General features: G+C 41.8%; 2 protein-coding genes across 10 annotated transcripts in view; one reads left to right on the top strand and one right to left on the bottom strand.

Moving 5' to 3' along the window:
* Window positions 1-7,157, top strand: part of IQCK (IQ motif containing K) — a 38,113-nt gene extending 30,956 nt beyond the window's left edge. For 7 of the 8 annotated variants that reach the window (XM_069029498.1, XM_069029501.1, XM_069029503.1 and 4 more), the window contains one exon: window positions 5,878-7,157. In XM_069029498.1, the coding sequence (XP_068885599.1) occupies window positions 5,878-5,939 (62 nt within the window). In that variant the 3' untranslated portion in view covers window positions 5,940-7,157. Of the gene's footprint in view, window positions 1-4,637; window positions 4,872-5,877 lie in introns of those variants that run through there. The other variant, XM_069029499.1, reaches the window with a different exon arrangement.
* A 90-nt stretch (window positions 7,158-7,247) lies between these two features.
* GPRC5B (G protein-coupled receptor class C group 5 member B) lies at window positions 7,248-23,980 on the bottom strand. Of its 2 annotated transcripts, none has more exons than XM_069029496.1 (4): window positions 23,800-23,980; window positions 16,823-17,836; window positions 12,174-12,286; window positions 7,248-10,811 (listed from the first exon to the last, which is right to left on the bottom strand). In XM_069029496.1, exons 2-4 carry the CDS (start codon window positions 17,826-17,828, stop codon window positions 10,767-10,769), a joined length of 1,164 nt encoding a protein of 387 aa, XP_068885597.1. In that variant the 5' UTR covers window positions 17,829-17,836; window positions 23,800-23,980; the 3' UTR covers window positions 7,248-10,766. The 2 variants fall into 2 exon arrangements, with proteins under 2 accessions (XP_068885597.1, XP_068885598.1); XM_069029497.1 differs by having other exon boundaries at window positions 16,823-17,832.
* Window positions 23,981-24,637: the final 657 nt, after the last annotated feature.

Here is a 24,637-nt window from a genome sequence, read left to right as displayed (position 1 = left end):
AGTAGAACACTGCACTTTTAAAAGAATTTCACTCCTTTTTTTTTAAGCATTTCTGTATTTACAGTATTTGGTTTTTTCTTTCTGAAAGCAAAAGTGCTGCAGTCAAAATGGTTTAAAATGGGGGCATGTATATGATTGCTTTTGATTTAAAAGCACATGTATAAAATTTGACTTACATGGAAGACCTTAAAATTTCTTTTTTTTTAAGAAACAAAAAAGAAAATCAAAGAACAAAGCAGTACTGAAGGCCGAGTACGTGGTGGTGGTTTTCATCAAGCCTAATTCAAAATGCTTGAGATGTTTCTGAAAGTTTAATCTTGGCACTAACAGCTGAGAATGTAGGGATAAAAGTCATAAGACTCAGGATACAGAATCCAATTTATTGGTCCACACCCTGGACTCAGACATCTTTGAAAATTTATAAAGATTACAGTAACATTTAATTTCTGAAACTATGCTGGGAATGTTTGAAAAAATAAAAAGGAAAGATGATCATTTAGATAAACTACAGCATGTGATGATCTGCACAGTGCTTACACAGGCACAGCAGTGGGCCTGTGAGCACAAGTCTGAACTAATCCTCCAGTACCAAAGCTGTATTTTCACTCATCACTCTGCAGTTGCTAATAATGACCTGTAGTGGAAAAAAAGGACAATTGCAATTTGGCAATTTTTCTGTGATTATACAAACATCTTTTCTTTGGTTTTGTTTTTTTGTTTTTTTAAGGAGAGCAGAAATTCTTCATGGGTTCTGCAATCTTCTTTGTTTCCTTTTTCTGCTTTTAACCGTAACAGTGAAAAACATTGGAGCATTTTTATTGAAAATGCTGGTGGTGTATTTTGTAAGCTATTTAGATAAGCAAACCCCAAATTTCTATTTATAGGTATGGGATGTGCTAAAAGCCTGAAGAAAAGGCTGTCACCAGCTGAAAAATAAAGCCTCCAAATAGTCCTGGAGCAAAACTAGATTTGAGACTCTTGGTTGAAAAAAAGAAGGGGGGAAGTGGGGCAGGGAAAGAAAGACCACGAGCTGTTAGGGGAGTCTTAAAACACGACTCAGAGAATTCAAAGGAGTGGGTGACAGATTGCAGACCACAGGAGCTGCTTGCCCTGACTCCCTTTAAGCCCTCCCTGTGGTATCCATCACCCAGGCATCTTTTCCAATGTAACAGTCTTTTCTTACCTGGTGCTTTGTTTTAGTCTGTGCAAGAGTTTAAATTTGGTAACTTTGCAGAACCTATCACATTTTGCAAGTCGGAATCATGTCAGAAATAAGAGGGGCTAATGGGTATAAATGCAGTTTTCATGAAGCTGCCCAGCAAATCTGGAATTCTGGGTTTCTGCCTGTGTTGGTTTCTGCCTGTAAATCCCCAAATGCTTTTAGCTGGGGACCTGCCACTCTGGAATGATTTCCATTTCTGGTCAGTTCTTTCTGTTTTCATCGTTCTCTTTTTCTGTCTTGACTACTTACATTGAAAAATACTGCATTAATCAGATGCTCTGGAGATGCACTGGTTGCCTTCATTCTGGATTTTCTTCTCTCAGTCCAGGGTTGTGTTCCATAAAGTGTTGTGTTTCTCTTCATAAATCTCAGGTCATTGAATGATTTGGAGGACACTTGAATAATTGTAAGCAATAGTCTCCAGTACCTCTAATTCTCTGTAGTTTTTTCTCTTCTAACTCAGGTGTTCATGTCAGTTGCTGATCTACTTTAATACTTGTATCTTCCCATATTTCTTTTTTTTTTTTGTACATCTTGAATTGTAAAAATGCCATTCAAATATATTCTAATGAATTCTGAGTCTTTCTGTCAAAATATGAGGAAAGCAATGGTCCATTGCACAAACAAATTCTGCTAGAGATCTTTCAGCCTTTATTTCCTATATGCATCTGAATGTTGGTGTTTGGAAGTCTCCTGTATGTCAGCTCTTGCTTTGCTAATTTGATCCTAACTGAATTAAAAAATGCCCTGAAACTTTTTGTCCTCTACAGTCATGAAAGAAAGACTAAGCATTTGACAAGCTCTGCTCCTCATTTGGAGAATTAGGTTTGTCCTGTCACATTTTAAAATCCATCTTGCAGAAGCCTCTTCTGCCGAGTGATCCTCTGACAGTTCCATTTCAGATTCATGTTTTGCAGGAGTGTCCATAGGCATAATTTCCATTTTATCATTTGTTTGTTTAATGTATCTGTATTCAATAGATCATTTTCCTATCACTAGTGACTAAGTATTTCCTGGAGTGAAAGGTTTCACTAATAATTTTATACAGGCAGGCTTCCAATAGTAAGAGGCTAAAATTATAAACACTTTATAAAAAAACTGTCTCTTTAAAAGTCAGGTCTTATTTCAGCAAGATTGCTGGTGGCTCCAATTTCATGTTCAGGCTTCTTTGGCATTTCATTGGGAGGCTAGGGTGAAACTCCTTTCTATATATATATTTTACTCTAAGCCCCTGCTAATAAGTTATTCCAATAGATTTTCTTTAATAGATTTTCATCTTATAGTCTGAGTCTATAGTATCTTTCATTACTGTTTTCAATTGTTTAAATTACTGAATGTAGTCCTTGGAGCTCTATGAAGAAGTGCACTCTATAGAAAGCGTGGGTGTATAAACCTTTCGTAAGCTACTGTCACAAGCCAGTTGTGTTACACAGTAGTGCACAAAGTAGGTCATAGTTTATTCACTGTTATGCTGAAACAACCAAGTGTCAAACCAGAACATCAGTCCTGTACATTAAGATGAGGGAAAATGATGTCTGCCATCCAAATTAGATGATAAGGATGTTTGAACTTAGTGCTTATATAAGCAGGACAAAAGCCAATCCTCAGACAGCTACAAAACTTGCAGATCTATGAATTTTCCCTTCCCAGGATCTAATGAACAGTAAACCCAGATACCTTCCAGTGCTTCCCTTAGCCATCATCTGTGCCTCTGAGTTGCAGCACATACATGATAAACTGTGTCAAATGAGCTGCATTCCCAAGGAACATGGCAGACCAAGCAGTAGATGCCTTTATTGTAGTAGGACTAGCAGGTCAAAAATAGCAATTAACAGTTGTGCTCCTCAAGAACAGCCCCCACCTCACCTCCAAAGAAAGTTACCACAGTCCCCACTAGTGCTTATTATTGCAGTGGTGGCTATAGTGTCCTGTAATTTAGAACGTGCATGTGACTAAAGCAGAGTTTAATCAGATTTTCTCACTATTAAAAATGAAGAGTAAGGAGTAGAAAGACTGAAAAATACAGTAAAGAGACTGAAACATAGTGCTAGCAAATTAAACTGTTCTGTCCATATGACCTATTCAGGTAGAAATTCCAGTACTAGAAGAAATAAGTGAGATGTGAGATTATACTTCCTTCTTAACTTACACAGCTACAGCACTTAAGGGCCTCAGTTCCTCTGTGTCTCAGGACTTCAAACAGGAGCTGATGTTTTAAAAGTGTATGAAATACTGATCATGCTGCCAATGAGCATGATTGTGTTACTTAATTCTAATATTGCACCTCCTTAAATTAGGCATTCTCTGTAGATAATTTTCATACATTCAGTTACACAAACACCTTGGGATTTCAGGTGCTTGTCATTTTTATGAATCCAGCCTTCTGTGAGAACAGTTTCCTTGGCATTGCCCTGAGACTGGCAGCAGCTCACAGTTGCAATCCCCACTGTGTAAATGGCATCCTGGGGCAGTTTGTTCTGCCCAGTTATGTCCATACAGGGAATCCCAGCAGAGGTACAGGAATGGTGTCCAGTGCAGCAGAATCGCAGCTGTGCAGTGCTGGGAGCTGGCCCTGCATGACTGCACAGCGACCGCGCACACGGAGGGGTGAAACGGCAACGGTGCTGCTCAAGTTCAGCTTTTAATACTTTTTAAAATGCAGCTGAAAACTGAAATGGGTCTCTCACTCTGCTGAAAGAATGACAGGACTTCTAAGACTGAAATGGTTAAAACTCAGCACAAGGAATGGCACAGTTGTGAGCCACGCTGTTGATGTTGACATTTACACCGTTCATTGCTTTTCAATTTGTGTTGTCTGAAAGAAACGGGCTGGATTATCAGGTAGTGTAAATTGTTCTAAATATCTTCCTTGGGCATTTCAAAATATTTTAAGCAAGCTAGTTCTGTGTGAGGTGTCACAGCCTGAAAAATACATTTCTCCAATGGAAATTTCTACTGAAAAAACGTAGCCAGGCAGCTTTGTTCTCCATCTTTCCAGGTTATCTGAATCCTGAGGACATCTTACTTTTCTATCTGCATAAGAAGCAAGTATATGTCAAAAACTATTTACATAACTGCCTGAAATCCAGATTTATGCTGACAGCCTGTGCTTCCTGCTTGGTGTGATGTGATTGGAAATTGTTATGCTTAAGTAACACAGGTTATGATAAGACATGGACACTACTGACTAAAAGCACTGCTAGCAGATACCTAGAACACCTGCTCATTTTAATGTGAAAGTGTGTGAGCCCTAAGGTTTCTGAATGTTGCCATTTTTATTAAATATTTGCAAACGTCAGCCTCATCACATCAAGGAATATTAGATAAAATTCAATGCAATAGAAAGTATTTTGTATACAGGACACTCGTAGTCATGTGGGATATTAAATCCACTCTTGATTTTTCTCCTTAACAGCTGTACAAACAGAAGCCCTAAAATCCAGAAGGATCTAGTGCCATCGAGGCACTGGGCATGTGTTGCCTTGACCACTGTAAAACAGGGTTGATCCTGCTGCTGCAGTCTCATTTGGGGCTTCTAAGGGATTGCTGTGTCCCTCCTCATACAGCACTTTTCCTGTATGCTTTCTGGGAGCTGAGATCCTCCAGGATGGGAGCACACTGAGCACCTTAAATTAGCACATGGGCCTGCTGCAGCCCAGCATTCCTTGTATGTATCAAGAGGATTTTGTTTGCTGGTTTTCAGTTGCATGCCTTGGAAGGGTAACTAAGCTCTCCTGAAACTGTATGGACAAAATGGGATTTTTTGGGGGATTATTTGGCTTTCTTTGCCTCCAGCATAACTTTTATATATAAATTTTCCAACAAACTTGCTTGATGTAAAAGGTGTATAGTACAGATGCATCTTCTGAAGTGTAGGAAATAAAAAGCAGATTTTTTTAAGTTGAAAGGCAGTTTGTAAAATTTTGAAGTATCAAAACCAGAATAAGATAGCTGAAATCACAGAAGTAGAATGAGGAACCAGACTGTTGTATCAGCAGAAGAAAAACATTAGGTTAATCTGTATTACAGCATTCTGAAAGAATACAGAGCTTTGAAAACAGCTTTCACTAGGGGGTGGGACATTTTACTTTTATGTAGAGCTTTTGTTCATTTAGAATTGTTTACTCCAGCAAGCAACCCTGTGCTCTTTGTTTGACTGATTTTTCCCATTTGGCAGACCCTTTGCAATCACATGGATAACATTCTTCTTTCCACTGAGACATAGAAAAACTATTCTTTATTGACCTTGCTTGTTGTCCTAAATGACAAAAATATATTTATATACTAGGTGAACTGTATGATTTCATCACCGACTTTTAAGTGAAAATTCTTCAAAGCAAAAACCTCAAAGAGCTGCTTTCAATTTTTTTTTTTTTTTAAACAATCCAGTGACTTCTTACTAGCAAACAGCTCTGCCCTCAGCTACACATGCACAGTTCCCACAGCTGGCATGGAGAACTGTGTGCAAGTATATGTGTGCTGAGGCTGTGTCAAAACACGAAAAAAAATGCCATGCAAAGAAGAAATACGCTTTTTGGGTTGGGCAGGGGATTTTTATTTATTTCTTGAACAACAGAGTAATTGCTGTGCAAGTATGGATGTTTTCTTTTTTGTTTCTGTGCCTGTTAATTTTTTTTTTTTTTGTATGGTTGCAGTGGGAAGCAAATCAGAAGAGCTGGACAAACGTACACAAAATCCTTCAACATCTCAATTTTAGTTTCCTCACTAAAACTGCAAAGCACAGAGCTCATGGACTTCGTGATACTGATTTAGAAACTCAGCATTAAAGTTTTACTTTTACATGTGAGGTAAATCAAAGGCAGATTATGTAAGGACCCAGCATGCCAAGACAAAATTCAGTCTTAGTCTAAGTGAGCACAGTTCTGTTAAAACAGATGGAATGGTGCACATCTAGCCAAAAATGTTGAATCTGTGTTTATCTTGTGTTCCTGAATGCTCACTTAAAACCTTTTCTGACAGGAACAAAACTCTGGATGAAATTAAATGGGGTTACACCCATACGTAGGCAAGTGTTAAAGCTAAAGCAAAAATCTTCATTTATCATAAACTGGACTTCTCTGACTCCTGCAGAGCTGTGACAATTTACACAAATCCAGGCTCTGTTCAGAACAGTTTGATTTGCAGAAACGCTGTGCCCCTGCAATTCCAACGGAAGGCAACGAGAGCTGGGGTTGCTCTGCATTTCTGCAGGGGAGAAAAGTCAAAGGCCCTTTTGTTACCACTCAGCACATGTGCTGAGAAAGTGTAGAATTAAGATCCCAGTGTCAGCATTTTCAGCAGTCATGCAGGCTACTTACTTACATCAGGTCCAAGCACAGTAAAAATCAGATTGGGCCCCTTGCTAAGGAACCCTTATTATTTTTTTAACTTAGCCCTGTCAAGCACAGTCCTTTTTAATTTCACAATTAGAGAAGACAGTAGCAGAACTGCAACTGATTCCATGTGAGTCAAAGGTGTAGCTGTTTTGAATGGACACATGCTGTGATCTCTAGCACTTGCTGTGGTTCCAGAGTGGATTTCTTCCATCACTTGCACAGACTTTGTCTTCACTGTTTCACCAGTACCCACACCCCTTGGGTTTTTTCCTGGTTGGTGATGATGGTTATTACACCAGATCTGGAAAATCAAACCACTTGAAGAAAAAACTCTCATCCTGCACCCTTCAAGCCCAGCTGTATTCTCCTGTCCTCTCCTTTTCCAAGCACAAGCAATTGAACCACAACAGAAGACTGCCGAGCCAACAGGGGGAAAAAAAATATCCCTTTTGTGTTAAGAGTTTGGCTGCTGAGCTCCTTGACTGGCTCACTGTGGGTGATAGGTGCCAGAGCTAAGGGTAAGTGTGGGAATGTGGCCAAAGGTGGAGGAATGTGGTTTGGGAGTCCTTTCCTTCAGTTTAACTTTGCTTATATTGAGGAACTGTACCAAGGGACAATTCTGTCTTGTAGCACTGCTCACTGCAATGGAAAATTTTTGGGTGGATTTTAAAACCAAGTGGACACAAACATTGTAAGTAAATAGTAAAGCCTTTATTCTCGTTAAGAACAGCATTTTGAAAATAAAACATTTGCCCATGCTTTACAACCTTTGTAGTTTTGTATACTTATGTACAGTCATCATGGTACACATTGATTGTCTTGAAAATCCTTTAAAGATGTACTTAATAAGATACCAGTATGCAACAGTCAGCGGGAAAAAGGGTACGTTATAAAACACACGTTAATACATTTAATAAATATATATTATCTATCAAAAATGAGCTTTAGCTCTCATCAATTAATAAAAAGCACCTGCTTTGTAATCCTGTAAGTTGGTAGAATAGTCCAATTGTTTTATTATAAAAGCTACAATGCTCCCTTTTGTATGGCCTTTGGTTAGACCCAAGGCATCGAGCTCAAACAAAGCCAACCACGATGCCTGTGTTTAGACTAAAAGCAGAAACAGCCACTTCTACAGTATTTCATGTACCTTGTTTATAGAAACAACTGGATGTATTGAGAGTGCTCTTCTGAAGATGCTACATATTTTCTGGCAAGTGTCAAACACCCTCAACCCATCTGAAAGCAGGACAGGATCTGTATGACTTTGAACTCTTTTCCTGCCATTGATCAAAAGCCACTCATTATAAATGTTTTGGTAATAGTTTTGTCAGATGCTTTGTGATTTCATTTTTCTGCATGGAAACACCATGAGCACATAACCACCAAGGGCCAACATAGTAGCTTTTATAGTATAAAAGCTAATTATAATTAGGAGAACTGAGAAAGGCTTGTGCTTACTTACTTATTATGTTGTTCACAGATGCTCTACATTCTAGAAAACTTTCAAAAAAGGCAAAAGTAAATACTGTAACAAAAATATAAGTTAACATAAAGGTGCCTTTCTTCAATGACAGTTTTATTTTGGGGCATTTTACATCACAGACTAGTGACTTACAAAAAAAAAGTTGCTCATTACTAGTTGTATAAAGTTGGGAAATAAAGACCCTCCTAATCTATTGCCACACTTTCACCACCACACATTAAACCCAATCCTGCTAATTTTTAATTTTGTGACTGGTCCACATGACTAACACAGTGAGACTGGTCATGTGAATGAATAGCAGTTTGTAGGATCTGGCAATATCTTTGCCTAAGCCCCGAAATTACAAACAAGTTCATCAGAAGCAGGATTGGGAACTCTATTTATCAATTCAGTCACATCTAGAAAAAGAAAAAGAAAGTTTCTTAAGATAACTATTTCTTGTACAGATTTTGTCAAAGGTCTGTAAAATGTGTATTATAATTCATAAGTCTTGGTTGTAGCATGATAAACTTTTTAAAAGAAAACTGTCCTACCATTTATGCCATGGTCATCTTATATGTTTTTACTATAAGAATTTTATGAGGGATTTTTTTAACTGGTTTTTAAAAGCAAAATTCTGCAGGCAAGTGATGGTAATAGTTTTTTTTTATTGTTCCAAATTACATGTCTTCTGGGTAGCTATCATTATCTTAAATATTATCTTATTTGATCAAAGCTCTGCTCATAACAAGCAAAATGTATTTCTAAGTCACTGGATAGCATGCAATATCCACCCCTACCCTACTTGGTTACTAAGGCCATCTAGTTGCATACAAAATGAAAGAAAGGATCCCTAAAACAAGCACATGCTTCCTTTGCCTCGAGGAGGGGAGGGCAGGGGGGAGCTGACATACTCCTCAACTCATGCATGACAGAAAAACATTGCTTCTGGAGGAGAAGGGCTTTGAAATAAAACCCCATAAGACGATCATGGCAACAATGGCAATATATATTTTTCCATATATATATACATTATATCTGTGTGCAACACTTAGGGACTGGTCTTGCAGCATCTGTACCTGCACGTAGACCTACTGGTGTCGACGGGATTACTCGTGGGAGTACAAGTCTGCAGGACTAGGTTCCTAATTCAGTACAAATGGAGGTACATGAGGAATCAGGAAGACTCTTGAAAAATAAAAAGCTTGTCTTTCTTTTGCCATATACAGCAAGTAACTTCTCTCTGTGAAGCTACTAAGCTATTCGGTTATTTGTATATTTTATTTTTTTTAGGTTGAAAATATATATTTTTATTACAGCATATGCAAAGTTTAATTGTTATATGTTTCTTATGCCTTCAAGTAAAAACAATTAGCTTTTAGTATTGACGAAAGCTAAGATTAACATTGGCCAAACAGTGAGGATACAGTGATGTTTTCAATGTCCGATATGCATTAAATGTTAAAGAAAGGAATGATTGCTTGAACATAATGAAAAACCATGGCACAACAAATGGGCAATGGGAACCTTTTAAATAACCTGGAGAAAACAAAGATAAAAAGCTTTGAAAAGTCTGCCTTATATCAACCCAAGAAAATGGATGGGGAGGGGAGGAGTAGGGAAGAAACCACCTTAAATAAACAAAAACAACAACAAACCACCTCCAGCACAGAGATTCTACTCTCTAGGCACTAAAATGCACAACCACATTGAAATGCACGAACACCTGCACTCGAGGGGCCCGGGCTGCCGGAGCAGCGCCTCAGCGGCCTCACCCGCCCTGCCGCCCACGGGGGCAGCGCTCCTCAGCCCGGCCCTCAGCGCAGCGCAGCGGGCTCGGAGCGGCTTCCTGCCCTCCCCCAGCACCAGCACCGCCGCCTGCTGCTGCCAGCGCCGGCCACAGCCTCTCCCAGCCACGGCTTTGCAAAAATTCATCCCTCCAAGGCACGGCTGCGCCTGCGGGAGCCGTGGGAGCGGGCGGCTCTTGGCCCACACCTGGGGCCGGGCTGGACACCAGGGCAGCCGTCCCACGGGGCCGAGGAGAGCGGCCTGTGCCGGGCCTCTGCTCGTCCTCTGTGCCCCGAGAAGCTCCACAAGGCGCACGAAACGTGCACAGACCTTTCATCCCTCCAGAACTGCCCCTCCTAGGCCAGCTTTTGAAGAGCAGAGAACCAGCCTAGAGCGCCACGGGGCCCGAGTTGCCCCAGGGCGACGATGTCTGGCCACACACGATGCTGCGGGACTGCACAGCACGGCGGGGAAGGAGCGAACAAGGGGCTTCTCGTGGCGTTTGAAATGACAGGAAAAGGAGAAAAATGGAAAGAAACCCTGCGTGTTTTCACACTGTAGTGGCAATCTCTTGTGGCAACATAACATGAATTAAGTTTAGGTGAGAGGAGGGTATTTTGCAAGCAACTGGCAACCACCAAAACCAGGCTTGCCTGGCACACAAGTTACAGACAAGAGAATATCTTACACTTCAAAATACAACATCCCCTCTTCCAATTTAAGGTGTGCCTACTTCTGTTTCAAATTAGATTCAGCTTCAGTGTTACAATTGTGTTTTAGCAATTCTCAGTTCAATGGTGTTCACATTTAGGCAAAATCCTCTGTAGGATTTCGAAAGATCCTGGATGTTTTGTTGCTTTGTTCTGGTACTGTTATGGATTCCTTCCCTCAAAGACACACTGCCAGGGAACAACATCTGCAACAAGGATTCTTATTTTCTACAGCCTATAGCCTTTCACCAGAGGTGTCGTCCAGTGTAACTTGGCGGAGCAGTTGGTATCTGGAAATAAGGATAATAAACCCATAACTGAGAGATCTAGACTGTTCAAAAATCAGTGTTATCATGCTACATGTACATGACAGCTTTCCAGATGGTAGTTCTAGAGCAAAGTGATACAAAGAAACTCATCTTCCACCATACAGTGCATTTATCTCTCTGTAAAACCATGGCTATATATAAACATGAGCTTTGTATCCAACTCAGAACAAAGCAAAACAAACAAAAAACCCAAATTCTCAAGCTTCTCGTCCTTTAACTGCCTTCTCCCTGAGCTGCACATTCTGGTATCAGAAAACAGGCAGAGATGAATCCAAACATCAGAAGGATGCAATCCATTACTGACAGCAAAGCCAAGCCTTTTCATTTTACTCAAGTTGACATGTTTCACACAATCTTACCCACACAGGAGAATTCTTGTATCTAGTCCCTCTTGTTCACTAAAATCAGCCAAAACTTTACTTATTTAAAAACAAAACCAGACCTGCAATCAGTTCATGTTATTTGGTTTCAAATGTAGAGGTTGAGTTATGGAATCAGCTCATGATTCAAAAGAAAGAAAACCCAACTCACATGAGTATAAACTGGCTCATGAGTAGATTTTTAAGAAGCATGTAGATATGCATGGAAAATGTGGGGATGAAAATTCTTCTTTTTCAACAGTATGCCTGCCATATGAAATGTCTTAAGTGAAAGCCAGACATCACGTGAAAAACATTTGTAAAGTCCGTTTGGCATCACTAAACCAATCTTACAACAACCAGGCTGCAAAAACACAGGTCTATCAAAGAATGACATGCCAAACTATTCTCTAAGGAAGAAAAATCAGTGCTATTAACATTAAAATATTCTATATTCTTCTTTTATGAATCCCTTTTCAACAGATGTACAAATCTGTAAGTTACAAAGAATTACATGTATTTTACAAGAAAATGGAAGATATGTGAGACACCACCATTATCTGCAACAATTATTTAAAGTAATGTACTGCTTAAAAACATCTGTGTGACTCACATCATCTTGAAAAAACCCAGGTTATAAAAGGTGTCACTTAATAGTTATGTTAAATACCTTAAGACAAAATTAATTTGAGAGGGCCATTGAATATGTTGTCTCACAAAAAAACTTGGTTCACTGAAGCTGCACTGCAAAATGTGAATAGCCAAGTAAACAAATGCAAAATACTTGTTAATTACATATTTTCTAGAAGGAAGGGAAGCATTACATGCATGCTTGCTGCCTTAAATTTTCATTTATAGCTTTCCCCCTGCTGTGAATAAGAGAAAGCAGGCTTCTCAATTAGTAGTGGTTGTATATATCAGTGCATTTCAAAGATTTCTTAAATCATCACATTTTGATACTTACAGTCCCACCATTTAGCACAACTGCCATCTCAGTTGGCTGATAAACATTGCTTCTAAAAGGAGCACTAGGCCGGCTTCCCAAACTGCCGTTTCGAAATCCCGCTGTTCTTAGCGCTGTGTTTGGAAAAGAGAGATTGCTCTTAGAACACAATTAAAGCTGTGCAATCACAGAGTATCTTCCTTCCAGTTTGGTTATTGGGAACTCTGCCACTGATTTTAACTTCCACGTTGCTTTTGAACAGCTGTTTCTCCTACACGGTGGGAACGGACCGCAGAAGAATCAGACTTACATTAAATGAACTGTTTGCTGGGGAGGGGAAAATATTTAATGGAACCAAATTTTTGAAGCTTGCTTAATCTCATTTGAGTGGGAGCTCAATGTCTTCAGTCACTGAACCTGGATCCTGCACAATGCGTTTGGCACAGTGCTCCCTGTGTTGGGCTGGATACTGTGGGGTTAAGTAAAATGCATTACATTTTGCTTTCTATCAAACTCAGTGGACAGGGATCCAAAGCCTTGCTCAAGCCAGTAAGCAATGCTCACAACCCCCCGAGCATTACTGCAGCATGACTAGCATATAAGGATTTTCCAGATGTTTCAGATTATACTTACTCTGAGAAACTAGAAAGATGGAGTAAATATTGCTTTCCAATAGCTTAAACATGGCAAATGGCTGAAGCAAAAGAGGAGATACTGATTGTCCTTCTGACTGTTTATACCAGGGATAAATCGGTCTCCCCATTAATTTTAGCACAAGTTTCGGTTCAAGATGTAAATTCTGACTGAGAGATATGAATAGTGAGGGATATGCAGTTCTCTCTAATCCAGTCTGGGGACTGGCACATACAAACTCCCTCTTTAATTTCGAGGGTAAATAATGGCTTCACTGAACTCAGACGTGGCCAGGGAACAGAGCTCATTTATCCACATGACGTGCATGGTCACAACGGGCAATACTCATCTGTCAGCTGCTAAATAGAAACATGCCCAGTTCAGGCACCTGGGGCAAGAATTTCTCTTAGATTTAATTCAAATTAGAATTCTAGAGACTCTGGCTGAAGTCGTGAATGAGCTGAAGTTTATGAGAATTTCAGCACAGGCTTTAATGAAGCCAGGATTTCTCTCCAATGTAGTTGCTCTGTGTAGAAGATTTAAATGGATCCTACTGCCATATGCTGTCCTCTATCCACTGCTGCTCCTCTCTTTGGGAGTTGTGCACCAAGAACAATATTGATTTACCATGGAAATTTAGAAATTCCACCCTGCAAATGCTCAGCTGTTGACTTCAGATACATATAGACCCTCACTTACTCTGCATTTCAGAATTACATATTTTTGCAGAACACTGGGAGAAAAAATTACGAAAATGCCTAAACTGGAACTAAATATTTTTTATTAGATATTTAAACATCTCAAGGTCAGGAACTTTTCTTTGTTTGCTATTTGACTACTTCTTGTGTGATAAACAGACATGATTGCACTGGTATTTGCTAGTACACACCAAGAAAAAAAAATCTTTATCGTGCATGCAATCATTGAAATATTTACATGTTTATACAGAATATTTACACAAAATATCCACAGTCATTTCAAAGCTACCTTAAAGAGCCAGGAAATTCACTTTCATGTTGCTAAATTTTCTTTCCCTATAATTTCAAACAGTCTACATTTTTTTGAGACTCTGTGATAAAGCTTGTAGACAAAATACTCGTGGGATTTTTTTCTCACACCCGTTTTACCATTTTTCCACGTACTTTTTACATCACTATTACATACAATCACTTGCATAAGGTATGTATAGGTAAAAACCAAGCAGTACTGAGAATATTTGAGCAACTGTGTCAAAGCCTCTTTTTAACACATTTTGAATTTCGTTCACTTTGCTTTTAGGCAATGGCTGTGATGGTGACTGGTGGTACCAGAAGTTATTAAATGAAATTTAATGATATCTGAAATTTAATGAGAGCTGCTTGGGCTTGGGTTTCCTGACAGCTGTAGCATCCTACATTGCACATCCAGATTTCTCTTGTTTAAGGCAAATTCTCTCTGCCTACAGAGGTTGCCCTGCTAGTGTGCACTGCACTTCCAGAGAGCACTGAGAACTCAGTCAACTGCTCTTTGTCCAGGCTTTCTAAATACTTTAATATAATTTTAAATGGCACACCTATGAAAATAACTCTTTTAAAGAGATATTTCAACCTATCATATGAATATTAAAATCCCAGATTAGTATGCTGTTTAAATGGTGTTTAAATTACTGACTTTAAAATAGGTTTGCTTTATTAATGGTTAATGTTGTTCCTGGAACAGAGCAGCTCTTGTTGCAATGCATAACTTGAAGCTACATTTTTGCTAAGAAAGGAGGAATCTAGGAGGACATATGCTTGTTTGAACCTGAAGGCTGTTCAGATTCTTATAAGGCTGCTTAAAATCTTTAAAAAGAGCAAAGTTATGAAATTGTTTTATGCAAGTATTAGTGGAAATAACAAGAATTGATGGGAAATATGTTTGTCCAGACATGTTTTCTGTTTAAAGCTAACTATTTATTGAAACAAGCATTAGGGAACTAAGAGGTGTTTTCTGTTTATGATGTCTTCCAAAACTTTACAACTAGTAGGTCATCCATTCTTAAACATCATTCTTAAGTATGAATAAAAATTGAAGAAACTACCCTTCCATTAATTTCTAAACTCTAAATGATGAATTCTCAGATTGAGGCTAATTAAATGGATGAAAGAAGAGAACATTTTCTGCATACCTGCAGAGCCAACTGCAAACAGACTCCAGGTGCTTTGCCACTGACAACCATCAGCACGGGGATCTGACTTAGCCACTAGGTTATTGTTGCCTGTATTTAAGTCTCTACCATACTACTAAGTTTTGTCTCCAAACCCTGCTGTCCCAAGCCAGTCCTTAAAGAACTGCTGCAAAGGAATATTTAATTTGTTTTGATGTATTAAAAATTCCTATATGCCATGGGAGTAAGAATGACAGGCATTTATTATGGTATACATTAATAAGGGCATCAGATAAGGAAATCTATTTTGTGTTGTACTATAATTCAGATAGATTAAAATAGAACATAAATTGCACTATAATAGACAGTATAATGATTTTATAGTTATCATACATCTATCCATGTCACAAAAAATCTTAATTACTGAATGATTACATCAAAAAGGAGCTTCCAGTGCTTTTTTTTTAAATGCATCCATGAATGGGAAGGATACAGAGTGAAAGATCCAATTTTGTTCTTAGATCTGCCTTAGCCAGAAATAGCTTCACTGAAGCCACTGAAGTTACTTTACAACAAAATTAATTTAATGGGAGATGGAGGACAGGAAAAAAAAAAAACCACCACAGAAAAAAAAAGAGTGCTTTTAACAGTCCATAGTGCAACTGCCTCTTGCTCTGGAACATTAGTAATAACAACCATTCTCTTATTCATGGGATTTTTTTGTTTTACCACTGCCCTTACGGTATCCACTCACAGAACAAACTTCCCTACTAGATGGAGACCTTTAAAGTTCCTGCTAAAAAACTTAGAGGAAAAAATGTCTCCCTGACCCGACACTGAGCCAAACAAAAGTGCTATTCTCCTCCATGTCTGGTCTACACTCAGAGGAAACATCAAACCCAGAGGAAATCAAAGACACATAAAGATGAATAGGAAGGTGAAGTGCCTGGACCACGTGCCCTACGCCTTCTTTCAGGGGCTGCCAGAGCAATGTGGCAACTTCTGCCTGGGATACCAAGCCAGTATTCTCAATTAGAGTGAATAAAAATCAGTGTGGCTTGTAACAAAATCCTTTATCCAGGTGTGGGGCAGCACCAGACCACAACCCCCCTAAGAGCACCATGGGGCTCCTGCTTCCCACTGCTGGTCACAGAGACATCCCTGGGATTTCTGACATGGGTTAAACGTTCACCAGTGGTTTGGATCTCTGAAGCACCCAGTTGTTGCTGGTCCTTTCAGCAATCACTCAGAAACATTTCCACTGCCAATTTTAATGATGTGTCATCACACATCGTTCTAGGACAAGGGAGGCAAATTACCTTGAAACCTCTGTGAAACCTCAGATGCTCAAGCCCTCAGAACAAAGGCTGTCTTTGAACTGTCTATAAGCCACTTGGCATCTCTTCCCCCACAGGGACACAAAGTGGCACTAAATCCATTTTAATGGAAATATAATTAATAATAATTATTTTGTTGCTCAAGTGGCTGAACATTTTGTAACACAGACCACTTAATTTTTTTCTGAGGTTTTGGGAAAATATTTTGTATTAAATGCTGATAACTGCTAATTACAAAAAATGTCATTTAAATTATTTAAAACAAGGTTATTTTTTCCACAGTGATTCTTTTTATTCTTTTGGTGTTGGCTTAGCATTTGAAATTGTTAATTTTTTCAAAGAAAAAAACAACATGCAGAAGAATAATTTTAACCTAATACATGTATTTTCTGCATTTTTTTCATTTTTCTCCCTCACTAGGTGATATCTTAGTGAAAACTGTAAAGGGGAACAATGTGTAGTGTGCAAATTATTGCATTTCTCATGACCCTTATTTTCAACACCTGAAAAATGTCTCATACAGAGAGTTTTCTTGACACTACAGAAATATATAGTCCTTTATAGCCAATTCTTACCTGCATTATGTTCATCCATTGAAAAGGCTTTATTTTCCATGTAGCTCCGAGGAAGCTGTATATCTTCCTCAAAAGCGGTTTCACGCATCCTTGGCTGTGAAGTATCAAAATAATTGGGTGTGTTTTCCTGCTGTGATGGAAGGATGGTACAGTGGACCTCTGGGATGGCGTGAAAAATAACAAACACCCAGCCACTGGACACCAGTGCAATAGCCAGAGTGGGATCACTCCATTTGTCTCTTCTCTGTAGCTCAGCATTGCCGAAGAGGTACATAGTCATCCAGGCTACCCAGATCAGAATGGAACAAAAAAGGGTTATAATGAGGCATACTCCGTTTTTCTTCCACTTCTTAAACTTCCCACAGAGAGTGAAAAAAGAAAATCCCATGGTAAATACCATCAGGAACATAACGTAAATCGAAGCCATGGCAAAATCCATCGGTTCGTAGCTGCAGGCCAGCTTGTTATCTCTGACAATGGTCAGGATCAACCACTCGGTTGCGATGATGACCTGCACTAGCATCAGGCAGATGGCCACCCCAGCCAGATGCCAGCCAGACGGGCTCTTCCCATGGCGAACGAGTCTGCGAAGTCTCCAGGCTTGGGCTAGCAAGCATGAGAAGCACAAGGCAAAGATAACTCCCCACAGAAACCTTCGGGTAGAGCACACCATTTCATCTTCTTGTATGATGAAAGCAAATGTCAGCCCAAACAGTCCCAGAGTCCCAAAGAGAAAGAGGAAGTGCATTCCCAGGGGGCTCTTCTTCTCTTTGTCCTTGATGAAGGGCAGCCTCACCAGCAAAATCAGCATCAGCAGTAATGTGGTCAGCACACCTGCCCCCGCGACCGCCTCCAAAACGATCCCCCAAATGGCATCCAGGTCACACAGGTAAACATACTGAGGGAGAAGATCCAGTCCACACCCTCGGGGAGTGCTGGAGTTTTCTGAAGAGCCATAGCTGATCACGAAGAGGAGGAAGAAACCAATGGCTGGGTAGGTTTTCATTTTTCTGTCTGAGACAACAAAATATTTGTTTAGCTAGAGCTCAGTTTGGAGGATTTCACAGCCACTGAAGCCCAGCTTGTTTCAGTAGCCTATGTTTACAGTTTTTGCACTGGATTTGCAGCTGGCACATCCTCCCCCCAGCCCCCTTCGCTGCCCTCCCTAAAGCTGCACGTTGTACTCAGAATGCAAAATGACTCATTGCTCTGTTTGCACAGATTGAAAACAACATTTCCAAACTCTGCCCCTGCAAATGGCCTAAAACACAGCCAGAAAAAATTATGTATCCTGTTGCAAATATTACATTATCTACAATGCTTAGATACTTACTACCTGTTTAAATGTAATACCACGTTCAAACCAAGGCGTTTTAAGTAAGTTGCACTGGGCCTGATGCAAGTGTAAGCTATATCACAATGAGACTGTCCCACAGCCTTGCTCCTTTTACTGGAACAAAGGCAGAGTCAAAACCACTTTTTAAATTATCTCTTTTTAAAGGATAAAACAACCCAAGGAAAATAAACATTGTACTTCCTTAAAAACAAAAAAATCTTGTTTTCATGCTCAGTCAATAGGCAGTTATCATAGTCACTTCTTTCATCCTCTTCCAAAGCCCAGATTTTAGATTGCATTTGGAAATGGGAATGGTAGCCTAGAAAAATCCCATACTCTGTGACAGTGGTGCTCAGATGCAGTGTCATCAATCAACTAATCAAAAATGAATGCCTCATTGTGCTTCCTAGCAAGTCCAAAGCCAATAACAACAACCAGAGCACTGCCTTCCTGGATCCAGAGAGTGGACAATGGTAAATTCTCCAGGTACACACCCCACTCGACCATCAGGACCAAAAGCCCAGACTAATGCCAACTTAGTTTTAGGAAGAACATGGGTTAGGTGTTTTACAAATACATGGTATGGCATTTGCTTTTATTAAGCAAAGCAGAGCAAAGGAGATTGTTAAAAAATGTAACCTTTAACTCCCAGTCTGCCTCGCCCTCGGCTCCCTGTAAGAGCAGTCTGGAGTAAACACTGTGTGGAGCAGATATGAAACCTGACTCTGTTAACCTTCACTAGCAGTTAGTGCTGCAGGTTCCAGCAGGATTTTCCTCATTGATGTGAGGAACTCCCATCAATTGCAGACTCCCACTCGTGCTGTATGACCAGGAGGAAGGAAAGCACCATGAAAGCAGGCAGTAACGTCAGTCAATGTGAGTCACAGGCTCATGGGACACGTTTAGGATGCAAAATGAAAAGCAGAGAAACTATCAGTAGCTCTTTTGTAAGTCATACAACAGCCCTAAATGGTTACCTGTCCAAAGAGATTTCGTAGATTAGAACTGCTTTTAATGAAAACTTGGAAAACTTCAATGAGAGTTGAAAACAATTTAAAGGAGCAGCGCAATGTTGCATTGAGCACGATCGGTCATAACCAGCACAAAAACAATTTACAGAGACTGTCTGAAACGGTACTGAGTCTCTTAGAGCTGAGAACGATGGATTTTCCTGTGCATTACAGTCCTGTAATGACCAAAGTTAAATCTTGAGGATCTCAATCTTCAAACTAATGTTTCACTGTGTAATGGCCAATGACCATTTTGGCCTCTATCAGGAGACAGATAATGGAGGTTCTGATGTTCCCTATTAGGGGCACCAAGACAGCAATGTGCCAATATAAATGTGTAGTGACTCTATGGTCTTTGCTCACACAGGATACAAAACATCCTGTTACAAACCTTCATCTCAGAAGTGGAAGCTGCATTAACGGTGCGATCTGGGCTTGGACAAACAGGAAATGGGTAGTGGGCGATCTCTGCCAGCCCACAGAAATTAGTCTTTGCACTTTTGGAAGGGCTGCAATGTTCTAACGATGCAATAACCTGCTAAGGGCAAATGATTTGGTTTTTTTCTATCTATCTGTAAATTGCTTTATGGTGAATTGGTAGGATATACACTTGTTTGTACCTGATCTGTGTAACAGATTCTTCAATGACTCTGTCGCAACACCCATGTTAAAAACACTGACTTTACAGGCAGAAAACTAATCATCAGTGAAATATATTCATTTTTGTATTGAATATGGTTACACTCAATAAATCTCCTTGCCCTTTGAGTACATAATTAACTAGAAGGAAACATGCTGAAGATAGTTCTCCAATTCCTTTTATGCACAGGCAATTCCTATTGCAACTAGTGAATTTCCTCTTTAGTGTGTTTGAAACATCCTAAGAAGTGTGAAGTGGTCAGTGCCTGCTGACGCAGAGGGAGGAAATCCACTGGGATCTACTTAAGGCAATGCTCCAAACCAGAGGTACCACTTCAAGAAGTAGGAGGTCATGTGGAAAATGACTAAAAATTCATTCTAAATGTCACCCAAACTAGAAACAATAAACAGCCCTTAATGAGGGTCATGCTAATTTTCCACTATCACATCACTTACACATTATGAGAAGCATGGACTAAATTGCTTTCAATACTAGCTTTGTTTATTAGCTACTCTCCAAAGACCTGGGGGATAATGAATTAAGTGTGAGTATCCCCAGTTCTAAGATATTTTCCAGTTTTTTCATTACTTTATTCATGTCATGTAACCCTCATGTGATTGAGCTATTCTAGGACAGTCTGTTTCCATGGAGATTGTGCTGCATGGGTAAGCAGTCATATTGTCAGGCCATCATTTGTTTCCTCTTCCTATTTGGAAGTGTTTGGGAGGGGGAAGGGAGGGTTAATGAATTTGAGTATTTCCCCCTCCATGAAGAAGTGGTTAGTTTTGGAAAGGGGGAATTAAGCTGTGACAAAATATATTCAGAATTCAAAATATGTATTCTGAAATATAGAGGTGTTCAACTCCGGAGGAATTTTCCCAAGTTACTTCCTACTTTTGGGAAAGCTGTGATAACCAGTGGTCCTCTTAGAAAGGTCCTAGACAGCCACAACACTGACCAAGAAATCTCTAGGACTGCTAACAGGCATTCCTGGTGTGAAATAATTTCCTACCCAATGTCAGTGAGTCTCACTAAACACTAGATCCTGCCCAGACCACAGCTGGCAAGCAGGGCTCCAAGTCTCCAAAGGAGGAGTCTTTTCCTCCTAACTGCTGTCAATAAAGCAGTCTGTTTCCAGCCTGTTTACTGGCAATTTCTGCCTGACTTGGTAAACACGGGCAATATTATTAATCTACCCCCTGAGACATTACCAGCCAAAAAAATCTCTTTCTAGGGCTGGTACTCAGCACTGAACAGAAAGTTGTAAGAACAAGGGAAAACACTGCATTACAACACACAAGTCTGGCAAGGGAATACCACAACTTTAGCTAAAACCACAGATTCAATCATTTTAAGGGAAAACTGAGAGGGTTTTTTTGCCAGAAAAGTTATTTTTGAAAAAAAAGAAATACATCAATATGCGGGTTTTATTAAAGTAGCATTTTCCTCAAGCATGTGCAGTGGGTGGGGTGGCAGAGTTCTGTATCTCTTGAGACTTCATAGTAAAATTTTTCTGCACATTCCTGCTGGCCATTACCTAAATCAGTGACTGTAGAGGAAGAGTATTTTTACCTCTTTATGTCTAGATTACCTCTTGCCAAAGTTATGCAACCTCACGGTAGCAACAATAGCGCTCTATGCGGCTGGCACTTCACTTCTCCTGCCAGAGAACTACAGTAACACAGGAATGCCACAGAAACATTCCAGCACAGATACAGCCAGTGGGACCCACACACCCCCTGCATACTCAAATGAACTGTTCACAGGGAAGGAAAGCAACTTGAATTTTTTTTTCCCCCCAGATTCCTCTCCAAAATTTTATTTCAGTAAAGCCATTAAGGCAACATACCTGAAACCAGAGCAATCAGGAACACTTACAATCAATATTCTAATCAATAAGCCTTACACATTTTAGGCAAAAGCAGCAAACAATTAGCAGGACAGCTTCAAATCCAGTACTCAATTTTTGGCTCAAAATCTGCTCTCAGTGGCAGCTTTAATAACTCCACTATTTTCTACAGAGTGAGGTCCCCTTCATTACATTATCTGGCATAGACTCACTACAGAAATTGCAGACACAAAGCTACCCCAGCGGGTACAAACTACAATTACAAGCAATTAAGCAGAAACAGAAAATCTCACAGTTGTCATCAAAAAGTTGTCACAGTTAAAAATCAGTGAGGCTTTCTGTAGCTAAAGTCTTCTCACCAAAGCTTGCAAAGGGATCAAATAGACACTGCTGCTACAGAATATATATACAGAATAAATCCGTAATCGTGCAAAGATTCAAGGCTAAGCTATTCATGGTTAGATGTATTATCTGCTCCTGTACCTGGAGCCCCAATGTTAGTCAACTGACAAAAGGAGACATCCAATCACAGAGAAGAAAAACAATCTAGTAAATATAAGCAACAGTAGCACAAATAGTAACCTGCTCTGCCACACAGGCAGAAGGATGGTTCACTGTGCAATTTCCAAAAGCAAACCGCCCCCACCACAAAGTGTTGCGGAGAGATGCTAGTGAGTGAGGAATTAATCACAACAGAGGATCTCTGCCAGCTGCTTTTGATCAGATCTGAAGAATGAGCTCCAGGACTGATAACAGAGCAGCAACAGCCAAGTTGAGATCAGACTACTCAAGAGATGTGTGTATTTCCAGAATAACAATTAATAGTGCAATTGTGCTTTGTAGGCAAAAATACAGCAGGGATTTTGACAGCCCCTGCATTAGATACACATCATGTTCTGTTGCAGCCTCACGGTGACAGAAGGCAAGACTCCACTCCAAAAAGGACATGTAGAAAAAGTATTGCTTTCATTTAGAAATACTTTGTGATGCTGAATATCCTATGAAATTATCTTTCTAATTTTCTAGGAGCTCAATTCCCTTTGGTCAGAATCTGTGCATCACGTGTGCCTAGATACTTCTGACCATAGTGCCTGGTGTTGAATTCACAACCGACAGCAATCAATAACAGTAATCAACGTTTGTATTTTCTTTGCTAGTTCTCAGATTGTTCCTATTCATGTCATAGCCTTCTAGCAGATGGGTTCTGTCACCTGATTCGTCCTGATGTAGCGAGACAACACCTCAGCCCTGATATTCCCTGCTGGTAAGCAGCAAGGGTATCCCCGATAAACAGCTACTCGGTACTAGCGCTGATCACCAAACTGGGTGTTTGGGTTCAGCACGCAGGAAATCCTGTTAGCCTTGGGATAAACATTAGGGCAGGTGTAAACAAAGGGTTCACATAAGTGCTAAATCCTCTCTCTGCGTGGCTTTGCGGAGAGGTAACGCAGAGACAGGGCTTTTAATTAAAGAGAAAACTGCTGCGCACCCGCACCCAGCCAGGGCTCCCGCCAGCCCCGGGACCGACCGCGGCGGCCAGGGGCCAACAAAAGGCTGTTTCCCCTCGGCCTCTTCCCTGTCACTGCCCTTGAGCTCCCGCTGGGGAATGCGATGAGATGCCGGGCTTGGCTACAACTACCTCGCGTACGAACGCGGTGCGGGGCCAAGCGGCCCCTCCGTGCGGCCGGTGCGCGGCTGCCTCCGCTCCGGGCTCCCTTTAATCCGCCTGCAACCTCCTCCTCCTGGACGATACCTATCCCGCTTCAGCCTCCTCTCTTTTGTCCCTTCGCTCATTTCTCTCTTCGGCTTCTTTTTCCCGTCCCTCTCTCCCCCGCCTGTCCCCGCTCTTCTTCCCCATCCTCTCTGAACTCTACTGTCCTCCTCGCCAGCCTTCCGCCCCGCTCCCCGCAGCGCAGCCCCTGCTCCGAGCTCCCCCCCGTCCTGCCCTATATCCCGCCTAATCCCCCCCTCAGGATTCCTATATCCAGCCTGTTGTCTGCTGGCGGCCACCAGGCTAATTCCGCGGGCAGCGCAGGGCGCAGAGCCCGGTGAGCGGCTCCGCTACGTTCCCCTCGCCCGCAGCGCTACCCCGGGGGTACCCCCGGAGCCGGCCCGGGCTCGCTGTCCCCCCCGCCGGCTCACCCGCTGTCTGCTGCGGCCGAGGGCGGCGGGGCAGCTCTGTCCGCCAGCCCTCCGCAAGTCACATCCCGGCTCCGGCGGCGCGGCGGCTCCGCGGCGGGGAGCGAGCGCAGCGCCGACCGCCCCCGCGGCGGCTCATGGAGCGCCCGGCCCCGGTGCGCGCCGTGCGGAGCGGAGCGGAGCGGAGCGGAGCGGAGCGGAGCGGTGTCCGCCGCGCTCTGCGCCCGCCGCTCCGCCGCGCTACGGCCCCGCGGCCAGCCCCCTCCCACCGCCCCGCCCCGCTCGGGCACGGCTCGGCCCGGCACTGCCCGGCTCGGCCCCGGCGCGGCTCGAGCCGGCTCGGCGGGGCCGGGGTACCTCGGGGACAGGGACAGCGCACCCCACAACGCCGGGGCGCCCCGGCCGCGCGGAGCTGCCCGGCTCCCAGGGGAGAGGGGCACGGCGAGGAGGTGGGCGCACACTGACACACACACTCACCCTCAAACACTCGCACTCACCCTCAAACACACACTACCACATCCTCACACTCACACACTCCCACCCCGCCCCCTGTCACAGCGCGCTGCTGTGCAGCCGGGCACGTATCGGCGCTGTAGGCGCAGACTTGCACAGGGGGACACCCGCATGGCCGCAGCCCTACGTGCTCAGGTGACACGAGGGCAGGACACGGGGCGGGAGCAGGCACACAGACGGGCATGCCTGGCTGCTCCTGTCTCCGCAAACGAGTGCGAGAACAAGGGCTGGGAACCCCCTCCCTGGCTGGGCATGTACACACCTATGGCCAGGTGTGGGTCTGCAGAGGTCAGGGGTTTGGGGTTTTTTTTGAAAGGGGCTGGATACG

This window comes from Aphelocoma coerulescens, chromosome 14 (genome assembly GCF_041296385.1).
Source record: "Aphelocoma coerulescens isolate FSJ_1873_10779 chromosome 14, UR_Acoe_1.0, whole genome shotgun sequence".
Taxonomy (NCBI): domain Eukaryota; kingdom Metazoa; phylum Chordata; class Aves; order Passeriformes; family Corvidae; genus Aphelocoma; species Aphelocoma coerulescens.
Note: the sequence above shows the minus strand (reverse complement) of the source record. Positions and strands in the feature narration are given on the sequence as shown.

What these genes read in the sequence shown, in the direction of transcription:
- GPRC5B (XM_069029496.1), bottom strand. Translation starts at nt 17,828, where the DNA reads ATGAAAACCTACCCAGCCATTGGTTTCTTCCTCCTCTTCGTGATCAGC. An exon ending in AATGGATGAACATAATGCAG is followed by an intron (nt 12,287 to 16,822) that starts GTAAGAATTGGC and finishes TTCCAAACACAG; the next exon opens with CGCTAAGAACAGCGGGATTT. An exon ending in TTGTGCTAAATGGTGGGACT is followed by an intron (nt 10,812 to 12,173) that starts GTAAGTATCAAA and finishes CCTTATTTCCAG; the next exon opens with ATACCAACTGCTCCGCCAAG.